Genomic DNA, 21,099 nt, shown 5'->3' with positions numbered 1-21,099 from the left:
AACTATTGCAGTCTTCTGCGTGCAAATGACACATGTTGTTCAGTGCTCAGGCACACACTGAACTACTGAAGTACAAACCTGACACTGCATCTTCATCATTAAGCTAGCGAGCCGTGTCGCCTGGATAAGAAAAGCGATCAAAGGGTAATTAGTGTCACGCTCTAGTGTGTGTCCGGGTCCGCGCAAAGCAGTAGGCCTCGGGATCAGTGCGCGTGAAATTGTCTCGAGGATGCACGATCATTAGCAGCAGCTGGAGACTGGCCGATATCGAGAGCAAACTTTCCCTTTTGACCTCCCGGAGCAGTTGTGAGCAGAAAAAAGGCCACAAGAGCGAGAAGCACGCCAGGCGAATAGTCATGCACTGCTGATGTCGAGTCGTCGTCAGGTGCGGTGAGTGGTGACCCTTGAACATATACATCTTTCAGTTTGCATAACACTTCCATTTTCAGTGAATTAGTTGATTCTACCAGGAACAGATAACATAAATCTTTACATGTCTCAGTTGGCAAACAATATATGAACACAAGTACATTTTGCAAATCAATTCAATTCAGGCTTTCATTAGGATCCAATTTTTCGGAGAAAGCAGGTGGTGTTGTGTTGCACAAGAATTTGACCGGTAATCAGTACGATATTGAATAATGTATTGTCTCTGGTAATCATACTTAATCATGTCAGACTATTCTGTGTACATTATTTCCTCCCCCCCATAGCTTTTTGTTCCTTTACATGTTCATTATGCCGGTAGTTATAGTTGGATTCTGGTGTATAAAGCTACCTATTAACGGAGTGGTCATACAGTAAATTTCAAAAGCAGCTACAGACCTACAGTTAAATGACTTGAGTGCTTAAGCTGCAACAGTTATCCTTAAGCAGTCAGAACTTTTGATCTCATCATGATTGTCTGAAAGTGTACACGTATTTTATCAAGGATATATATACAGCAATGGGAGCACATGGGACTATGCAGGATCAATCCCCTAGCTTGAAATAGGGAAGCAAATTGCACATAGAAACAATAACATAATCAAGATACAAAATGTTAAGTTAATTCCTCATGTTCAATCAATCTTCTTTGCATCACTGTTAGAACTTTGAGACCTACATGATATTTCATATTTGCTCCAAAAAATCATTCGCTTCACTAATGATGAATGAATTGGCTAGCAACTAGATAGCTGTCCACTGAAACAAGCAGCGTCATACTTAGCAGAAACCATCCCTTATGCATGAACTAATACTGGCCCAGAGTCTTCAATATACAGTACTATATCGATCGATCGATACTTCTCAAAAAGCATTCTATATCGATCGCTAGCACGCAGTTCTACAGTTTTTTCACAACCACTTATAGAATTGGAACAGCAGTGACTTACCAATGAAGATTGGGGAGTGGAAATATCAATGGGAAGAAGCTAAGAGGCCTGCCGGGAAGACAATGTGACATCAGCTCGGTGGCCGAAAGGGTCCCCTAGGGCCCAGGGGGCTTCATTCCCCCAACCCACGCGCGAAGGAAAGGGAGCCTCCCCACTCTTTTATACACCAGCCACCTTTCTCATCTCCTTTGCTTCTCCTCATATACACCTTTCCAAAACAGGCTCACAGCCTAACACACTCCCTCTCCTCTCTCACACAGAAGCGCGCTCCATCTGGGCTCTCTTCATGTCCCCAAACTAGCTAGTTTGTCTGATGAAGAAATTATTTTAGCCCTGTGCGTAGAGTTATTGATCCTCTGAGGTGACTAGGTGAGTTGACGATATTACTACTTGTGGCTGGTGATGAATTTGGCAAAGTAGCAGGATCCATATTTTTTTGATCTGTTCTTGCATTTTTCCCCACTTCTGAAAGCATCTTCTTGCAATTGTTTCCGGATTGTGTGCATCTATTTGCCATATATCAGAGATTAAGATTTCTCTCTCACTCCTTTTAATTCCTGTCACCTGCTATCGAGATGGGAGATTTTTTATTCACTTGGCTGATTTTCCTCAATCTTTCTGCTGTTTAGATGATTGATGAGAACGCTGTACTTCAACTCGACTATTATCCCCCTTTCTTTTTGCACACCTCTTATTGATCGCATACTGATGCACCAATACCGATTAATCTAACTAGTCCATCAACCCGTGCTCCCGCATGGACTAATATTTTTAAAAGCTATTGTATTTGAAAATTATTTAGAAATTAAACTCCTAACTAATAATCGTATAGATGTGTACTTACCTACTATTCTCATTATTTACCTACTATTCTCATTTTTTTCAATACTTCAACATAATACTCGTATAGATGTGCACTTATCTATATCCAGTTGTGATTGATTTTTAATTAGTAATTACTCTATACACTTTTCAATCCACATTCACACTTTTTTTTTCATTTTGTATCATACCTTTATGCATTGTGTTTAGCATAACAATCTATAATTTTCATCACTTCCTCACATATATGGTGACAGTCATCATACGTATATACCTTGACTTAGTATTTCTATATTAACAATAACATAAATAGGTAATTTAGAATCATATATAGTTTAATTTTGAACATTCCTGTATGATGCACACGAAGATAATTAGATTAAGATCTAGGTGTTTACTTTAGGTTATTTTTAATAATGTTATATATGGGTAACTTAGATACAAATTTAGAATGGTATTTTTAGTTATGTTTAATAATGATATGCATGAGTAAATTAGATGAATATTATGTGGTTATTTTAGATTATTTTTATAATGGCCGAACTCGGTAATTTAGATATAGGTTTAGGGTTTATTTCAGAATATGAAATGTGTAACTTTTTAGAAAATATAATAGACAATGACTATGATTATTAAAGTTTACATCATTGATGTTTGGTGTTTCTGTTTTTTGTGAGAATTTTTAGGATTTGTCTTTTTTTCTAGTGAGAACTAATACGGAGTCTCCAATGAAAAAATGAGGCCACATTGTTACAAAACTATTATCTTGAGCTACCTCTTATTTGTTAAATATTCGAACACAATACTTATATAAATATATACTTATTATCTTCATCTGATTTTAATAGATCTTAGTTAGTACTTACTCTATATGATAGAACCGATTGTGATAGATTTTCACTTTGCATAGAAGATATGCGCTTGAATCTATTTAATGGACCCTAAGTTTGAGCTATAATTTTAACATAGAAATCTATATTCTCATTACTTCAACTATATAAATGGTGACACACATCATGTGTATATACCTTAATTATTATATCATATATCAATAGTGTAAGAAATAGACGCTTTAGAATCGTATATTGGTGTATATTTTTAATTAAGGTGTTTTGGATTGAAATGTAGGGTTTACCTCATGTTATTTTTATTAATAATAGCAAATGTGGGTAATATAGAGGCAAATTTAGGAGGTTACTTTAAGTTATTTTTAAGTATTTAGTTGTGGGCAATTTAATTGCAAATATAGGGAGTTATTTAAATATTGTTTATAATGGTATAAGTGGGTAATTTTGATGAAGATTGGAGGGTTACTTTAGTTTATTTTATATAATGGCAGAGGTGGGCAATTTAGATATAGATTTAGGGGTTTCTTTAGCCTATTTTCATAATGGCATAGGTGGGTAATTTTTAGAAAACATAATATATCCAGTGGCTATGATGATTTGAGTCTACCGATTAGTGACCAGATGTTTTTCTTTTTTATGAGAATTTCTATGATTTCTCTATTTTTCTAGAGTGTCCACCTAGGATTCTAGGTGGCTTCACCTGAAGGCTTCAAAAGGAGTCTCCATTTAGTAATAGGAAGATTTCCTTGACGTTCGTATTAGTATATGTCTACCGTCAGGATATCTTTAAAGTTTAGTATTAGTATATGTCTACCGTCAAGTTATCTTTGAAGTTTAGTATAGTTATACAGGAAAAGTATAACTCCTAAAACTGTTATGCTTGTAGACATCATTAAGTCTCAGCACTAATATGTTGCTACAAATATTATTATGTTTTCTTGCTTGCATAGATGACTGGAGTCCAATAATTGTTTATGGTCCAAAATTCCAAAGTATTAAATGATGGCTGCCTTAAATGATACTGCAATAAACTCATCTTTATCAGTAATTCTCATATGTGATTGAATCAATCCCGTGGTAATTCCACTAAAAAATAGACCTTCTGATAGATGTTAGTTTGTTACATTTATATATCTAGTGAGCAGTAAGCACTTCTTACAATCAAATTTGTTATAAGTGCTTTTTGGCATTATTGAGTGATCTTGCACATTCGATACCAATGATAATTTTTAACTTAGTAATGGTTAGATATGCATTTTTCTAAGCAATGATGAAATGAAATTTCCTTTCCTTTTGATCTCTTTTTTTTCCATAAACCTTGTTTTACCTTTTACTATGGTGGGGCGATCAAACATTGAGTGCATCCAGCTTCAGCGACAAAGCGTTGAAATGTGTGCAAACATAAGCTCATTTTCATGAGCCATAGCCAAACAAGGAAAGCCATCTTAGAGGAATATTAACAAGACGCGATAGTTGCCATAGGTTGCCAATGCCTGGCGTAGGACAACATTCCTGCTAGAATTGTTAGTGAAACCTCTTGTTCCCACTATTGGATACTTTCTACTCCATCCCAAATTAAATTACTATTCGTTTTAACTTTTCTAGATGCATATCTTTTGCTAATAGTAATTTGTGATGGAGGGAGTAGATCTTTATATAGAGCCTTTCATCTTTAATCATCTGCCACTGCCCGTGCTATGTGTGCTGCTTGCTACTCCGATCCAGATCTATCATGTGTTGTCTTGAAGCGTGGACGTACATTGGTCACTGATGAAATGGGGTGGGCATATGACAGAGAATTAGCAAATGGAGGTTATGTGAGGGAAGCGCCAATGAGAAGTTGTGAGAGGAGTAGGTCAAGAAGAATGGGAGCGACATTGGGAGATGATCAGCAAACATGGAAGCGGCGTCGTCGGCGATATGTTCAACGGAGGATAGAGACAAGGAAAAATGGAGTACATGGAAAAGCACATGAAATTGGTGCGGATGTTATTGCTCGCATTTGAAGCTTTTTATGCCAACAAAATCCCATCGTAGTGAGAGTTTTCACCTTGGCATGCACATATGGAGTCTTTCTATACATCTGTCTTATTTGCCACATACATACAAGACTTCAAGCAGTATATATGGGCTATGGAATAGACTTGCAACAAGTTAGTTGTGCATCTCACGAGGGGCCCCAAGTTAAAGACCAGAGCTTTGCCATGGAATTCCTAGACAAAGGGACAGAGCGGTCAGAGGCCGTGCAAGGGAGCCAATCGTTTGCCCTAGCCTTCTAGCTGCATAGAGCTAGCCCCCTCCACCTCCAGTCTCCGGTGCAGCAGGCAGCAAGCCTGATCATCCAAAAGACGGCTTTCCCGTCTGCTGCTCATCACCTTTTACTTTTTATCACTCCCATGCATACATCCCCCACAACAAACACGCATGCTCTCTGCATGGCGCATTGCTAACGTCATTGGTTTTGTACCAACGTAATCCGAGTTCTTTTTTATTCTGTACAAATTTGCAAATAATTCCAAAATTTGCAACGGCCTACTTAACATTCCTTGCTTCGAAAATATATACTACATTCCTAGCAAATCCCTTCCTTTTGAGTTGTACTATGCTTCTTTGCAGAAAGTTCTGAATGAAACATCTGCTTAAACATGCTAGCGCAGCTCCACTGACAGATTTAAGACTGAGAGATAACATTGGTTTCTGCTTAAATTTTACTATACCCTGGTGACTGGTCCATGGCGCTGGCTGTGTGGCAGCTATCATTCCCTGCTGACTGTGCCCAATATGCTCCTGATCGTGACCTCGACACTATCATTGACTGCCTGCAACATTGCTGTGTTTTGGCCCGGCCTGCTGCTCAGGCTTTACCGTACCCTGTACTGATAATAATAATAATGCCAAGGCTTCACCGTACTGGCTGCCCTAGAAACCTACCCCAGCATGGTGCCTGCATTAAACTTTTCCAAAAGCACTGAAACCCATACACTTGCATAGTAGTTCGTCCACAGCCAACCAGCAGTCAAGCTAGCAGCACGGTGTGTGTCTCGTTCCGTGACTGGTTTCTCAAAACTGCAGCTTAACTCATATAAAAATGCAGGCCTGCAATGCATGCATGATGTGCTGCTCATAGTGTATGTAGCTTTGAAAGATCCGAGCACTTAATCCTTTGTGTCTGATTGGAAAGAGTGAGCTAGATTTGAGGCGCTTCTGAATTTGATGCAGGTTACTTGTACTGCGTGCAGCTGGTGATCAAGACTTCAAGAGGCAGCTAGTAGTGTATGGTGATAATGGAGTCATGCGTGCCTCCAGGGTTTAGGTTCCACCCCACCGACGAGGAGCTCGTCGGCTACTACCTCCGGAAGAAGGTGGCCTCGCAGAAGATCGACCTCGACGTCATCCGCGATGTCGACCTCTACCGCATCGAGCCATGGGATCTCCAAGGTTCTCATCAGCTTTGCATCTGATTATATTCACTCTGCAATATGCATATGCATGATGGCAACATATATATGCTCATCGATCTCACTTTTTTCTTATTTCCCTGTGTGATGTGAATTGAAGAGCACTGCAAGATCGGGTATGAGGAGCAGAGCGACTGGTACTTCTTCAGCTACAAGGACCGCAAGTACCCGACGGGGACGCGGACGAACCGAGCGACGCTGACGGGGTTCTGGAAGGCGACGGGGCGGGACAAGGCGGTGCGCGACAGCAAGCAGGGAGGCGGGCTCATCGGGATGCGGAAGACGCTCGTGTTCTACACGGGGAGGGCGCCCAACGGCCGGAAGACCGACTGGATCATGCACGAGTACCGGCTCGAGACCGACGAGAACGCCGCGCCACAGGCAAGATCGACCTAGCCCATTCCAATAACTGTATCCGTCTCTCTTTTTATGCGTTCGTTCGGCCATGCATGTTCATGCCTTGCGTTCTAGCTAGTCTTCTTCGTGCTCCTGCTGTGGCTTTCCAATCCCAGCGGTGGCCGCCGCCCGCCGCCGCTGCTCGCCGTCGACGGGAGCCGGGGAAAGCTAACTTGATACTCTCACATATTGCTCCTGAGATGGGCTGTTGGGCTTTCCAGGCTGTGTTGGGCCCCAGATTCTACCAAGCCCATTTAGCAGATTTGGCCCAATCATGATGAATGGCGAGCAAAAGGATGTTTTCTCAGTAACATGGACATTTGATTTGGCGTGCCTCGCATAAGTTCCACTTCCGAAAAGAAAAACTCATTTACGTGTTTCTACCAACAAAATGAAAATGCAGAGATCGAAAAAATATGAAACGGACCCAAATTCTTATTTCTGAGAATTCAAGCCTACGCACCTCAGTGATAATCTTAGGAAGGTTATCACATGCGAATTCCTGTCCCAGACAGTATAAACCCATACCAACATAAAAATATAGAGCATCAACAGAATATAAATAACATAATTCTCATAAATATCGAGTACAAGGTGCGGCTCACCGAGGCGGAGATGAAGGCGTCGCCGGCTCGGTGAGGACTTACGGTACGATAGCGGACGGTTGCTCCCCTCGACGGCGGCTCCGGCTTCCTCCTCTTCTTCTCCTCTTCTTATCTTCTCTTCTTCTTTCTTCTTCTCTTTCTCCTCCTTCCTTCTCCTCCTTCACTCTGCGCTCCTTCTTCTCCCTCTCTGGTGGCGGCGGCTAGCAAGTAAAAGGAGAAACACCCGGGGTGGTGTGAGGAGACGGCCGAGGCTCAGCCCCCTTTTATAGCGCGACGAAGGCGGTGCGGGGGCAAGATTGCACCTGGCCGTTCATCCTCGGTTTCCGCGCCCAAGGATGGCGTGGCGGCAATCGGGCAACCCGTGGCTAAGGTTCGTGAGCGTGGAGCGAGGGCAGAAGGGGGTTTTACCCCGCAGCGGAAGGCTCCGAAAGGGGGTCACAGGCGCGTGGGCAGGAGCGGGTGCTAGCGTGGCCGGCGCGCATGCGCCGCACCCGTGGGTGTACAGTTGGGAGGAAGAAGAAAGGGGAACCGGGGTGCGGCTGGCAGGCGGGGCCTGCGTGGTAGCGAGAGAGAAAGAGAGGGAGAGCGGGTGCGGGTGAGAAGCCAGCTGGGCTGGCTTGGCTGGGTCGGCTTGCTAGGCTAGGTGGAGAAGGATGCGGGGTTAGCGAGCCAGGCCAGTTCGGCTAGCGGGCCAGCCTGGTGGTTAGATGGGTTAAGGGTTAGATTAGGTTCTATTTTTATTTTTATTTAGGTTTAGATTTATATTTAGTTTGAATTTTAAATTTGATTTAAAATTCAAACACACTCAAATTTGAGATCCAAATAAAATCCAAGAAAAATCAAATCATGCTACACAAGTTTGAAGGGTTTGTGATTTGATTGTTAGGGAATTTAGATAAGAAGAGAATTTATCTTTTATTTTCAAATGAGCACACAATTTAAACAAAAAGTTTTAAATTTTTGAAAATTTCACTCAAATTAATATTACAAATTTTTGGAACATTAAGAATCTCGTACTCGAGATTAAACTTTGACCTCCTCCTCAAAAAGGTGTGAAAACTCTTTCCTCATATCAAACTCTTTCTCCCAAGTTGCCTCTCTCTCAGAATGGTTGCTCCAGAGTACTTTACAATAAGGAACGGATGTCCTCCTTGTCGCTTTCTCTGCGCGAGCTAAGATCTTTACTGGGTGCTCTGCATGCTCCAAATTGTCTTGTAGGTCTAGAGCTTCAACGTGAACCTCCTCCTCAGGGACTCTTAGACACTTTCTCAGCTGTGATACATGAAACACCGGGTGTACTCTAGCCATGCTTTCTGGTAAGGCAATCTTGTAAGCAAGATCTCCAATTTGCTTAACTACCTGGTAGGGTTCTACAAATCTCGACGCAAGCTTTCCTTTTATCAGAATCCTCTTAGTTCCATAGAGGATAAGTCTCTCCTCCTCTTGTCTGCGTAACTCTTCTGGCGACTCCGAGCAGTCTTTAAGTTCTCTCTTGCTCATGTTCTCCTCAACCTCCTTAATAGTTGCTGGTCCAAAGAAAGTCCTCTCTACAACCTCAGACCACATCAGTAGTGTTTTGCACTTTCTTCCATAGAGAGCCTCAAAAGGTGACATCTGAAGACTAGCTTAATATCTGTTGTTGTAAGAAAACTCAGCAAAAGACAAGCTTCTCTCCTAGTTGGTGCCGTATGTAAGCACACAAGCTCTCATCATATCCTCCAAGATTTGGTTCACTCTTTCAGTCTATCCATCGGTCTGTGGGTGAAACACTGTACTGTACTCCAAGATAGTTCCCATAGCCTTGTGAAAGCTCTTCCAAAACTTGGCAACAAACTGTGGACCCTTGTCAGACACAATACTCTTAGGTGCTCCACGTAGCCTCAAGATGTTTTCCATGTACAAATCTACGAGTTTCTCAGTCCAGTAGTTGCATTTCACGAGTATAAAATGATCAACCTTGGTGAGCCTATCCGAAATCACCCAAATCGAGTCATTTCCCTTCTAAGTCCTGGGCAGACCCACAATGAAGTACATTGAAATGTCTTCCCACTTCCAAACGGGTACCTCAAGAGGTATAAGTAGTCCTACCGGTCTCTGGTGCTCGGCCTTCACTCGTTTGCAAATGTCACAGCTATCTACGTAGTTTGCTATGTCGACTTTCATATCTTTCCACCAGAACCTCTTCTTCAAATCTTAGTACATCTTGGTGCATCCTAGGGATAGAGTACCTCGAGTCGTGGGCTTCCTTCAGGATGGTCTCACATAAAGCTTGATCCTTGGGTACACAAATCCTGTCCTGCAGCCAAACGGTATCTTTGTCGTCCATACGGTAATCGGTGGCCTTGCCTCCTTTCATCAGCTCCTGAAGGGTCTCAATTTCTGAGCATCGGGCTTGTGCCTGTCTAATCCGATCGTCTAGGTCATAGGTCACTAGTAGTTCACACAGTTGTCCAGGCTCAATGATTTTGAGCTTAAGTTTATTCATCTCTTCATACAAAGCAGATTGCTCTTCTTTCACCATCAGGTTGTTGCAATAGATCTTCCTGCTTAGAGCATCGGTCACTACGCTGGCTTTACAAGGATGGTAGTGAATCTTCAATTCATAATCATTAATTAGCTCCAGCCATCTCCTTTGCCTCATGTTCAGCTCAAACTATGTGAAGAAGTACTTCAAACTCTTGTGGTCTGTGTAGATCTCATACTTGTTGCTGATCAGATAGTGCCTCCAAATCTTGAGAGCATGCACTACGGCTGTCAACTCCAGGTCGTGCGTCGGGTAGTTCTCTTCATGCTTCTTTAGCTACCTAGATGCATAAGCCACAACCTTTCCTTCTTCCATCAACACACATCCTAACCCTTGCCTGGATGCGTCACAGTACACCACAAAATCCTTCTTGATGTCTGGTAAGGTTAGTACTGGGGTGGTGGTAAGTCTCGACTTTAGCTACTGGAAGCTCCTCTCACAAGCTTCTGACCACACAAACTTCACGTTGTTCTTTAGCAGCTCGGTCATGGATTTGGCTATCTTTGAAAAGTTCTCAAAAAAGCTCCAGTAGTATCATGCCAATTCAAGGAAACTCCTGATCTCTAACACGTTGCAAGGCTACTCCCACTCTATAATTGCCTCGATTTTAGCGGGGTCAATGGCTACACCCTTTACCGATAACATGTGCCCTAAGAAGGCAACTTCCTCCATCCAGAACTCACACTTGCTGAACTAAGCATATTGTTGGTATTGTCGTAACCTCTTTAGTACGATCCGAAGGTGCTCCTCATGCTCTTTTGCTGTGTCCGAGTAGATCAAAATATCATCAATGAACACTACCGCAAACTTGTCCAACTCCTCCATATAGATCTTGTTCATCATGTTCATGAAATAAGCTGGTGCATTTGTCAAACCTAAGGAAACCACTGTGAACTCAAACAATCTGTACCGAGTGGTGAAGGCGGTCTTGGATATGTCACTTTGTCGAATCTTCATTTGGTGGTATCCTAATCTCAAGTCGATCTTGGAGAAGTACTTAGCTTTTCTGAGCCAGTCAAGCAGATCGTGAATTCGTGGGAATGGATACTTGTTCTTGATGGTCATGGAATTGAGCGTTCAGTAATCCACACACATTCTCATTGATCCATCCTTCTTTCTTACGAACAAAATGGGTGAACCCCAGGATGAAGCACTCGGTCGAATGAATCCTCTCTCTAGCAATGTCTTCAACTACTTCTTTAGTTCATCCAACTCGTCAGCTAACATCCGGTATGACCTCTGTGCTATCGGTCCTGCGCCGGGCATAAGCGCAATCACAAACTCCACATCCCAGTCTAGGGGTAGTTCTGTGAGCTCTTCTGGAAATACGTCCGGAAACTCAGACATAATGGATACCTCTTTGATAGCTTTGGGATTCATGTTGCAAATCATAGGGGTTGTCTTGCGGTATAACGGTTCAACTAGTACTTGAACTCCACTTGGATCTTCCAACCTGACAAAACAGGGGTTACACGAGACTAGTCCTTTGTGCTTGGCCAACCAATCCATTCCCAAAATCACATCAATGCCTGAGGACTTCAGTACTGTCAAGTCTGCTAGAAACAACTGCTTCTCAAATATCAACGGAACTACCTTGCACTCTAGGGTGCTCCTTACCTCTCCTAAGGGGGAACTGGTTATAATAGGCCTTGGTCGAGGCGCAGTGGGGAGAGACCGTTCTTTGACAGACTTGGTTGAAACATAAGAAAACTTGGCACCAATATTGAAAAAAATGTAGCTTTGACTGAATCAACAAGGAACTGACCGAGAGCAATGTCTGAAGCTGTTGCAGCGTCCCCGGCTGTTAGGTGGTTCAGGCACCCTCGGGTAGGTGCCGGTAAAATCCTTGCCGGGTTCCTCTGTTGGGGTCCTCCTAGTACTGGTGTCTTGGCTGGCGTCTGGTACTGGTTGGTCTGGTTCTGTCCTCCCACCTGGGTCTTCTGCGGACACGCGAACGACTTGTGCCCGGGCTGACGGCACGTGTAGCAAACAATCGACTTTGCACCCTTAAGAGCGGTAGGCTGCTGGGACTCATCTTCCAAGTACCAAAACTTCCAGTTCCTCCACCAGTGTTTCTTTACTGTTGCAGCTGAGAAGGGTAACTGTGAGGTTTCTGCTACTGGAACTGTGGGGGTCCTGTTCTCGGCCTCTAAGACAACCCTGAGTGTCCAAACTAGTCCTAGTGCTTCCTCTTGTTTCCTCGTACTCGAGTCTCAACTTCTCAACTCGGAGTACCTTGCCTACAAGTGCGTGCAAAGTAGGACAATCGTGAGTGGATAAGTGCATCTCCATGCTTCGATGAAGCCCTTTGTGGAACCAATACATCTTCTTCTTTTCTATGTTGGTGTTGTCCGGTGCATACCTCATCAGTTCCTGTAATTTGTTGGCGTACTCCTGGACTTTCATGTTTCCCATCCTCAAGTTGCGAAACTCATCTACCTTTTAGTCCATGACTGCTTCAGGGATATGGTGGTCACAAAATGTTGCAGTGAACTCATCCCAAGAGATGTGCGCTGGATCTGCGTGAGAGTTGTAGAAACTGTCCCACCAGGCATGTGCAATCTCAATCAGTTGGTGGGCGGCCAGCGCCACGCACTCTTTGTTAGTGCAGTCTGTCAAGTCCAGCTTCTTCTTGATCTCCCTCAACCAGTCATCTGCATCCAGAGGGTTGTCTGAGTTGTCAAACGTGGGTCATCGGAGCTTGGTGAATCCCTCAACTTTCCTCTGCAAGGACTCAACTGGTGGGTCCCTGCGGTGTCCGCTTGGCTATTTGTACTGGAGCAAGACGTTGGCCATAGTCTGCATCAGTTGAGTATGGACTGCCATCACCTCTGCAAGTTTGGGTGGTGGCGGAGCCTGCTGGTTCCCTCCACCTCCAGCGTTCACGTTCCGCTCCTAATCCTCCTAGTGGCCTTCTCCTTCAGCGCAGCTGGGTCTCCCCGTGCTTCCATCTCTAAAACATGGCCTCCACGTCCTCCGTGGTGACCTCCACGTAGTCCGCCTTGGGGAGCGCAACCTCCGCAGTGACCACGACCTCTGTTGGGGTTAGGCCCATCTTCGTTGGCCACCTCCTTGAAACAGTGTAGCAACTGTCCTGACCTCCTCAAATCCGACATCTGTTCCATATGAGGCCGTGATCAACGATTATTTTTAAGTAATTAGATAGGGGATTTACTGTATTACTAACAGATCATATAGCTAAAACACACAAAAAATTCCACTCAGACAATAAGAAGCATAAGAATCATAAAATCCAAAAAACTCCATATCACTCTTTCAAAGGCACCATACAACAACAGAAACCTTCAAGATTACACAAAGATCACCATTCTACTGCATCGAGAGTCATGGGTGGTAGTCTCTAATGTTATTAAATCATGGTGAGTCTAACTCAAACCTAGCACTATTCAGATCAGGAGCGTTCCACTCAGTCGGAGTACTGGAAGTCGTCATCGTCATCTACATCTCCTTGGTGGTACTCAGTAGTAGGATCTTTGAACGGTCCTGACTCGTCATCTGAGTAGACTGGCAGCTCAAGCGGGTCTCCTCCGTACAGCTGAGAGAGACTAGACAGAGCTCTTGTCATCTCCTCAGTAGCAACCCTGGCTGGTGGGTGCATCACCTAAGTGTATAGTCTGGTCGGCGGTAGCGCGAAGCTCTCTACACGGGGCTCCCTCATGTACTCGATCGGAATCCATGCACTCAGCTCCTCCAGCTCCGACATCCTTCTGCGGTCTGAGCGCTCCTACCCAAGCTGAAGTCTCTCTGCCAAGTCCCTGTCATGGTAGCAACGTGATCCAAGGTGGACCAAGTTGTAGTAGTTCCTATGTAGTTGGCGGTGAAGCTGCTCAATAATCCTGTTCTTGGAGATCAGTGCGGCATCCAAGGTATCAGTCAGTTCTTCCTTCTCCTTGAGCAAGGCATTCTTCTCCGCTATCACCTTGTCCTTGGCCTTCAGTTCCTCCATCCGAACAGCTCTTGCCTCCAGCGTGGCAATCCTCAGCGAGTCCCTCTCGTGGTAGGTGTCTGGTGCAGTGTCCACCTCGTGCTGCAGGCGACGGTTCGTCCAGTCCAGGTCAGACAAACAACGCTCGAGTCCCCGTATCTTGCCCTCTAGCATGGCGTTGGTAGCGATGCATTTTTCCAACCCTTGCAAAGCACCTCTACCTCTCTGTTGTTCCAGAATAGTGCCAAGTCTTGAGCGTGGATGCAGTGGGAAGCCACACAAAACTTCTCATTGGGCTCAGCGTAAGCGTCCTCGTAGTATTGGCAGGCTGAACTCTCAAAGTCCCACGGTCCGCGGAAAGCCCTGGGTAGATAGTGGTAGGGAGTTTGAACCAGTCTATCACGTAGCTGCGTGTGCACCTCATGCAAGGCCCTCCTGGCGGCGGTCTGGTGAGCCTCCGACGCTGACAGCTCAAAAGCGTGCATCACAACCTCCTCGAACTCAGGCACCTTGGGGTCGGCCGGTACAGTGAACTTTACCTCGGTGGGCACAGTGTCCACATTGTCCCTCATGTGACCCTCGTAGCACACGTTCTGAATGCTGACTCTCGCTCTCTCCAAGCACTAATTGAACAGAGCGCAAAAGCCTCTGTAGCTCACTCCGTCTCCTGAGAATGAGTGCCACTCTTCGGTTGTCATCTGAAAAGCATTGTTAAGGGTTGTTAGTAAGTCATATAAGCTAAAGAAATCAATGTAGTAATATTAGTACTTCAACGAGTTGTATAGCAGTCAAGGAGTATATACTTAGTTCAAGGATAGTTTAGGCTTCCTAGACTATCGTCCATTGCTAGGGATCATCCTATGGTCAAGTATGACTTTGATACGAGTTGAAACAGATCCAAATTCCCATTTCTGAGAATCCAAGCCTACACACCTCGGTGATAGTCCCATGGAGGCTCACGTGCAAATCCCTGTCCCAGACAATAAAAACCCATACCAACACAGAAATATAGAGCAACAACAGAGTATAAATAACATAATTCTCATAAATATTGAGTACAACTCTTCGTCACATGCCGGTACAAGTCCATTAGGACTAAATCAAGAAAAGTAAAACATCTACGCAATGGAATCATAAGCTATGGAGAACACTATCTCTAAAGATGATTTGAGCGAGGGACCATCCCTAGTCTTCCCATCCATCATTATCAAAGTTGTAGTCGGGCTTCGACCCTGAAAAGCCACCATCTACCCAAGAAGCGGGTAGGCCATGTCAACTCCCAATAGCAGCAAGCCAAGGAAATGAGGGAATAATACTATACGCATGGATAAGCTAATATATGACTGTAGGGGTTTATGAAGCAGCAACAAACAAGGATGCATCAATGCAAACCATCTCCAAGGTCAACACCTCTCAACAAGGACGTCGGCACAAATCACTGGATCCTTCATACAAGGATCCAACACCCAAACACACTAGGTGATGTGACAGCTCCCTCCTCTCACATCTCAATGGCAAACGCTGAACTATCTCAAAAAGGGGAGGTAGAAGAGTAAGCAAAGTCTAGTTAGAAGTAGCGGCAGTCAATAGCACCGTCCATAACCAGTGGACATGGACTATAGCTATAGCTTTATACACTCTGCAGAGGTTGTAGAACTGTACTCGCACGGTGAAGCTGAACGGGGATCAGCTGTCCGAACCCCACCTAACAGCCGGAGTCCTAGTAGGTGGATAGCTCTGTCCTGTTTCCTCAAGTCCGGAACCGTCCTCAGCTACAGGGCACACCATCACCGATGAGGACCTCGAAGCTGTGAAACCTACCCATGCGGGGGTGCAGTCTGGTCAGAGTAGGCCAACACCTCAAACTCCTTACACTGATCCTCCAATCCGCCTACAGGCTTAGCATTATCCACCACTATCTCGGATCGAACCCCAACCATAATGTAAGCGAGCGGTATGTACATAAATAGATGTTGTGACCGGTGGTAATCTGACTTGATCCTTAAGCGGCCGAGAATGAGCACTCTACTCCACAAGTATGTGCCGAAGCACCTGTAATGTACAAGTACGCCACCTACTCCTCAGTAACAAACAAGGCACCCGTAACAGGCACAGGGGGGTTAGAGAGAGTCCATAACGCTCCCTCCTAGCTAGGCACTCCTCAGTACTAACCACGGCTCGCCCCCGCCAAAACACATTAAGGGATCACACTCACCCAAAACACACACGAGAGTGTACAAGGAATCCCATCACCAAACTATGGCATGTGTCCATCCATAACTCAAAAGCATGTTTATGGATGTAATCCAGGTGGACTAGCTAAGGGTATGTAGCTATCCCATAAGTAGGTATCAAGGAAAATAGGATAACCAATTATCAAGGCATAGCTAGAATCATAGGCTATGCAATCAATCATCATCCAAGCATCATAAGTGAAGTGCTAGCAACTAAGTATGTATAGGTTCTATATGATTGGGAGTGACATGACACCTTGTCTGTAGTCGTTGGGATCTTCCTCGACATAGTCGGGGTCTTGTGGGTCTTCCGGGTTGTCACTCGGGTCTGAACAGAACGAGATACGGCGTAAAATAAATTAAACGTCATTAGATCTAGATAAAAACTCCAAGAAATCTAAACTTAGAAGATTCAAATAACACCAAACTAGCTAAAAATAGCACGGGCTCGATTTTACGAATTTAATGCAACTGGTTCATATTTTTCGGAGTTAAAATGAATTAGTTGTGAATTTTTAAAGATTAAAGGATTTATTTAATTATTTAAATAATTTTAGAAAACATTTATTATTATGTGACATGTGTCAGCTCCTAGTAGTGCCACATGGCAGCACGGGAGTGCGCCACGTGTCTACTAACGTTAGCTTTGGTGGTCATTGTTGACCCGGAAAGTGTTGATCATTGACCGATCTATAGTCAACTGGGTCTCACCGGTTAGCCGGTGGACTGCATGGGTCAGTGGTCCCCATTGTCAGTTAGTGGGCCCCACAAGTGGGCTCGGCCCTTGCCACGTCAGTGCCACGTGGCAGTCACGTCGCTGGTTAGTCCTATGTGGCTGTGCGACGTGGCGCGCACGTCGCAGCCCTAAGGCTGGCAACAACGTCGCGCCGTGGTGAGGGTTAGAGCACGACAGTCTACGGACAGCGCGTGCGTGAGCGAGGGCACGGGGAAGCCCCCGGCCGCGGCACGACTGTGGCGATGCGCGGGGCACCGAAGTCCCGGGCTTGCGGCAGCCAATAGTGGTGGCAAGGCTGCGGCGTCGTGCTCGGCTACGACAAAGAGGCAAGGAGAGAGGGAGAGGTGCAGCTCACCGAGGCGGAGGTGAAGGCATCGCTGGCTCAGTGACGACTTGCGGTACGATGGCGGACGGCGGACGGCGGCTCCCCTCGACGGCGGCTCTGGCTTCCTCCTCTTCTCCTCCCCTTCTTCTTCTCCTCTTCTTATCTTCTCCTCTTCTTTCTTCTTCTCTTTCTCCTCCTTCCTTCTTCTCCTTCTCTCTGTGCTCCTTCTCCCTCTCTGGTGGCGGCAGCTAGCAAGCGGGGAGAAACCCCTGGGGTGGTGTGAGGAGAGCAGTGGGGCTCGGCCCCCTTTTATAGCATGGCAAAGGCAATGCGGGGGCAAGATTGCGCCCTGCTGTCCATCCTCGATGTCCGCGCCCGAGGATGGCATGGCGGCTATCGGGTGGCCCGCAGCTAGGGTTCATGAGCGAGGAGCGAGAGCAAAAGGGGGTTTTACCCCGCGGCGTAAGGCTCCAGAAGGGGGGGGGGTCACGGGCGCGCGTGGGCAGGAGCGGGTGCCAGCGCGGCTGGCAGGCACGGCCGGTGTGCACGCGCCGTGCGTGTGGGTGTACGGTCGGGAAGAAGAAGAAAGGGGAACAGGGGGTGCGGCTGGCACTTGGGCCCGCGTGGCAGGGAGAGAGAAAGATAGGGAGAGCGGGCGCGAGTGAGCGGCTGGCTGGGGTGGCTTGGCTGGGCCGGCCGGCTGGGCCAGGTGGAGAAGGGCTTGGGGTTAGCGGTCCAAGCCGGTTCGGCTAGCAGCCAGCTTGGTGGTTAGATGGGTTAAGGGATAGATTTGGTTTTCTTTGTATTTAGGTTTAGATTTATATTTAGTTTGAATTTTGAATTTGATTCAAAATTCAAACACACTCAAATTTGAGATCCAAATAAAATCAAGAAAAACCAAACCATACCACACAAGTTTGAAGGGTTTGTGATTTGATTGTTAGGGAATTTAGCTAAGAAGAGAATTTATCTTTTATTTTCAAATGACCACACAATTCAAATAAAAAGTTTTAAATTTTTAAAAATTCACTCAAATTAATATTACAAATTTTTTGGAATATTACAAAATATATGTAGTTGATGGAAATTGAATTACGATCTTTGCTAGTCAAGCTGCCGCACTTGCTTATTAGCTAAATGGATCATTATTGGCGACTGTTATCGGCTTTTGAAGCGAGCTTCCTTTCATGCAGGAAGAAGGGTGGGTGGTGTGCCGAGCGTTCAAGAAACGCACCGCGCAGCCGCCGCGGAGCGTCGCCGGAGCATGGGACCCGAGCTACTCCTACTACCACCACGACCCCATCCTTGCCGGCGCGGCGCGCTTCAAGCAAGAGTCGCCCGAGCTGGACGGCGCCGCCTCCGCGGCCAGCAGCCTCCTGCAGTACTCCAGCCGCCTCGCCGTCGCCGAGCTCCCGCAGCTCGAGAGCCCGCCGCTGCCGAACCAGGGGAGCCACCGAGCCCCGGCTGACGGCGGCGAGGGAGATTATTCCGCGGCGGCGACCACGGACTGGAGGGCGCTCGACAGGTTCGTCGCGTCCCAGCTCACCCCTGACGAGGAGCACGCCACCGAGCAGCAGGAATATTGCGGCAAGCCGCTGGGGACGCATGCCGGAGACAGTGGTGAGGACGCGACGGACATGGTGGCGCTGCTGCTCCTCGACGGCGCCGTCCGGCACGAGGAAGCCGGGCTGCTGGGCTCCGTGGCCGACCCTGCAGTGTGCCTGCACAAGAACGCGGCCAGATGTGGCGGCCATCAGGAACCATAGATGGCTGCAGCTGTACACATGTATGTAGCTGAACTTGCCATGCATTGTCGTCCGATCGTTTTCGTTTCGTGCTTGTCTGGGATCACTCGTGTCGGGTGATGGGCCGTAGCTTCGGTCGTCGCCTCGTCGGTTCCCCTGCCTATATGGTAGTAATACGTATATAAGATACAATATAGTTTCACAAATTGTAATCACGAATATCGCCGGAGCATTTTGTGACCCCGTTTCGTGTTTTCCTTTTTCATTTAACGGAAGACTCCTTTAATCACTGCGAGGATCGACTTTTGTCGGGAACCCTTCGTTATCGGGCGCATTGTTAGTTCGGTACTATATGCCACGTCATTTAGGGGGTGTTTAGTTCCATCTTGCTAAAGTTTAGTTGCTAAAGTTTAGTAACTTTTAGCTACTGAACTGCCAAACACTCTTGTTAAAACTTGCTAAAGCTGAGTTGCTAAAGTTTAGCACTTTAGCAAGTTTTTAGTTGCTAAACCTTGCTAAAAGGTGGGCTGGACAACCTATACCTCTCATTTATTGCTTGTCTCCCCCCTCCTGCGCACCTTTAATAAGGGTAGATAGGTCTTTTTACAGCTCATTAAATGTCTTTTAGCAAGAGTATCCAAACAGCTTTTGCTAAAGTTTAGTAACTAAAGTTTAGCAAGAGGAACCAAACATGCCCTTAGTACTGGTTAGCCCAACCGGTACTAAATACGCCATTTAGTACCGTAAAACCATCCGGTAATTGTGAGCCAAGCCACATTCGATGTTGGGGCCCACTGGTTAATTTTATACTAAAGTTTATTCTTTTAATTTTTTTACCCTTTTATTTTCTTTTTGTTTACTAAATCCGACGGAGCTTTTACTAGTAATATCACGTTAATATATCAACCTATTCAAATCCAAGTATCACAAGTATCAACCCGTTCAAATCATTAACACTCAATTGTTGGTACATCATTACTCAGGTCTTAGAGAGAATAAGTTCAAATCCATAAAAGAAGGTACGGTAGGAGTACATCCATGCATGCTACATATTTCATAATTCGCTTCGCTTCCGTAGATATGCAACATAGTTTAAGTCTCCAATCTTAAAGCTTAAAACTTCATGAATATAAGCTAGAGCATGAATTAGTGCACTTTTTCTAGAGCTTCATAAGGACGGTCACATGCACTACCATAAATCTCAAATAATGGAGACGACGTCAACTGAAATGACCTGTAGAAAGTGAGATGAGCCTGGAGCTTGAAATCTCTAGTGCGTATCGGGTTTACAATGGTGTAGCTATAATTCAATACCTCCAAGACTTGAGCTAAAATCATATTAAAGCTCGTTGCCATAATGGTATGACCAAAAACATCCTAAAAATGAATAACTTGATTAAAGTTTTAAGATGTAACATAACTAAAGATAAAAGAATGATCACATATGTTCTATACCATGTCATGTTGATTCAGTTGACAAAGCCTTTCAGTAGTCATAGTCACATTGCTTTCTCTCCTCTAGCATCTTTATTTGAAAATACGAGAACCCTAGCACAAAGTACCTATGATCCTTAAGCTATTTTAGGTAGGCCTCCACGGCGGTCCATCCAAAAGTTACCCTACTTGGTACTACTTGACCCATACGGCAATTGAAATCATCGGAATGGGTTGTCATGGTACTCTCATCCAGTTGGCCAATGTTTCTCGAACGGGTACTTGGAAATAGATGTTTACTCTTTTAAAATTTCGTGGACCAACAATCTCGGATTACACTAAAGGAGAACGACGACCTAGAGCTTCGACAACATCTTTCAGGCATCTAATAAGGTTGATAAGCTACATTGTATGTAAGTAAATTTAGTAATTATTCATGTGTAGTAAAAAACCAATTATAGAAGAAAAGAGTATTACTATGTTGAGAATTGCTCCTTTACTTCGATCGCCAGTAGGCAAGTCTAGTAATTATTCATGTGTAGTAAAAAACCAATTATAGAAGAAAAGAGTATTACTATGTTGAGAATTGCTCCTTTGCTTCGATCGCCAGTAGGCAAGTCAATGACGCAATTAGGGAAGTGAATTCCTGG

The 21,099-nt window shown here is 45.1% G+C and overlaps 1 protein-coding gene across 3 annotated transcripts; it reads left to right on the top strand.

Moving 5' to 3' along the window:
• The first annotated feature begins 1,247 nt into the window (after positions 1-1,247).
• Positions 1,248-19,378, top strand: LOC117836391 (NAC domain-containing protein 105). Of its 3 annotated transcripts, none has more exons than XM_034715802.2 (4): positions 1,248-1,745; positions 6,286-6,484; positions 6,605-6,885; positions 18,464-19,378. In XM_034715802.2, exons 2-4 carry the CDS (start codon positions 6,322-6,324, stop codon positions 19,034-19,036), a joined length of 1,017 nt encoding a protein of 338 aa, XP_034571693.1. In that variant the 5' UTR covers positions 1,248-1,745; positions 6,286-6,321; the 3' UTR covers positions 19,037-19,378. The 3 variants fall into 3 exon arrangements, with proteins under 3 accessions (XP_034571693.1, XP_034571691.1, XP_072147203.1); XM_034715800.2 differs by having other exon boundaries at positions 1,249-1,745; positions 6,266-6,484; XM_072291102.1 differs by lacking the exon at positions 1,248-1,745 and adding an exon at positions 1,758-6,174 and having other exon boundaries at positions 6,266-6,484.
• Positions 19,379-21,099: the final 1,721 nt, after the last annotated feature.

This window comes from Setaria viridis, chromosome 9 (assembly GCF_005286985.2).
Source record: "Setaria viridis chromosome 9, Setaria_viridis_v4.0, whole genome shotgun sequence".
Taxonomy (NCBI): domain Eukaryota; kingdom Viridiplantae; phylum Streptophyta; class Magnoliopsida; order Poales; family Poaceae; genus Setaria; species Setaria viridis.
Note: the sequence above shows the minus strand (reverse complement) of the source record. Positions and strands in the feature narration are given on the sequence as shown.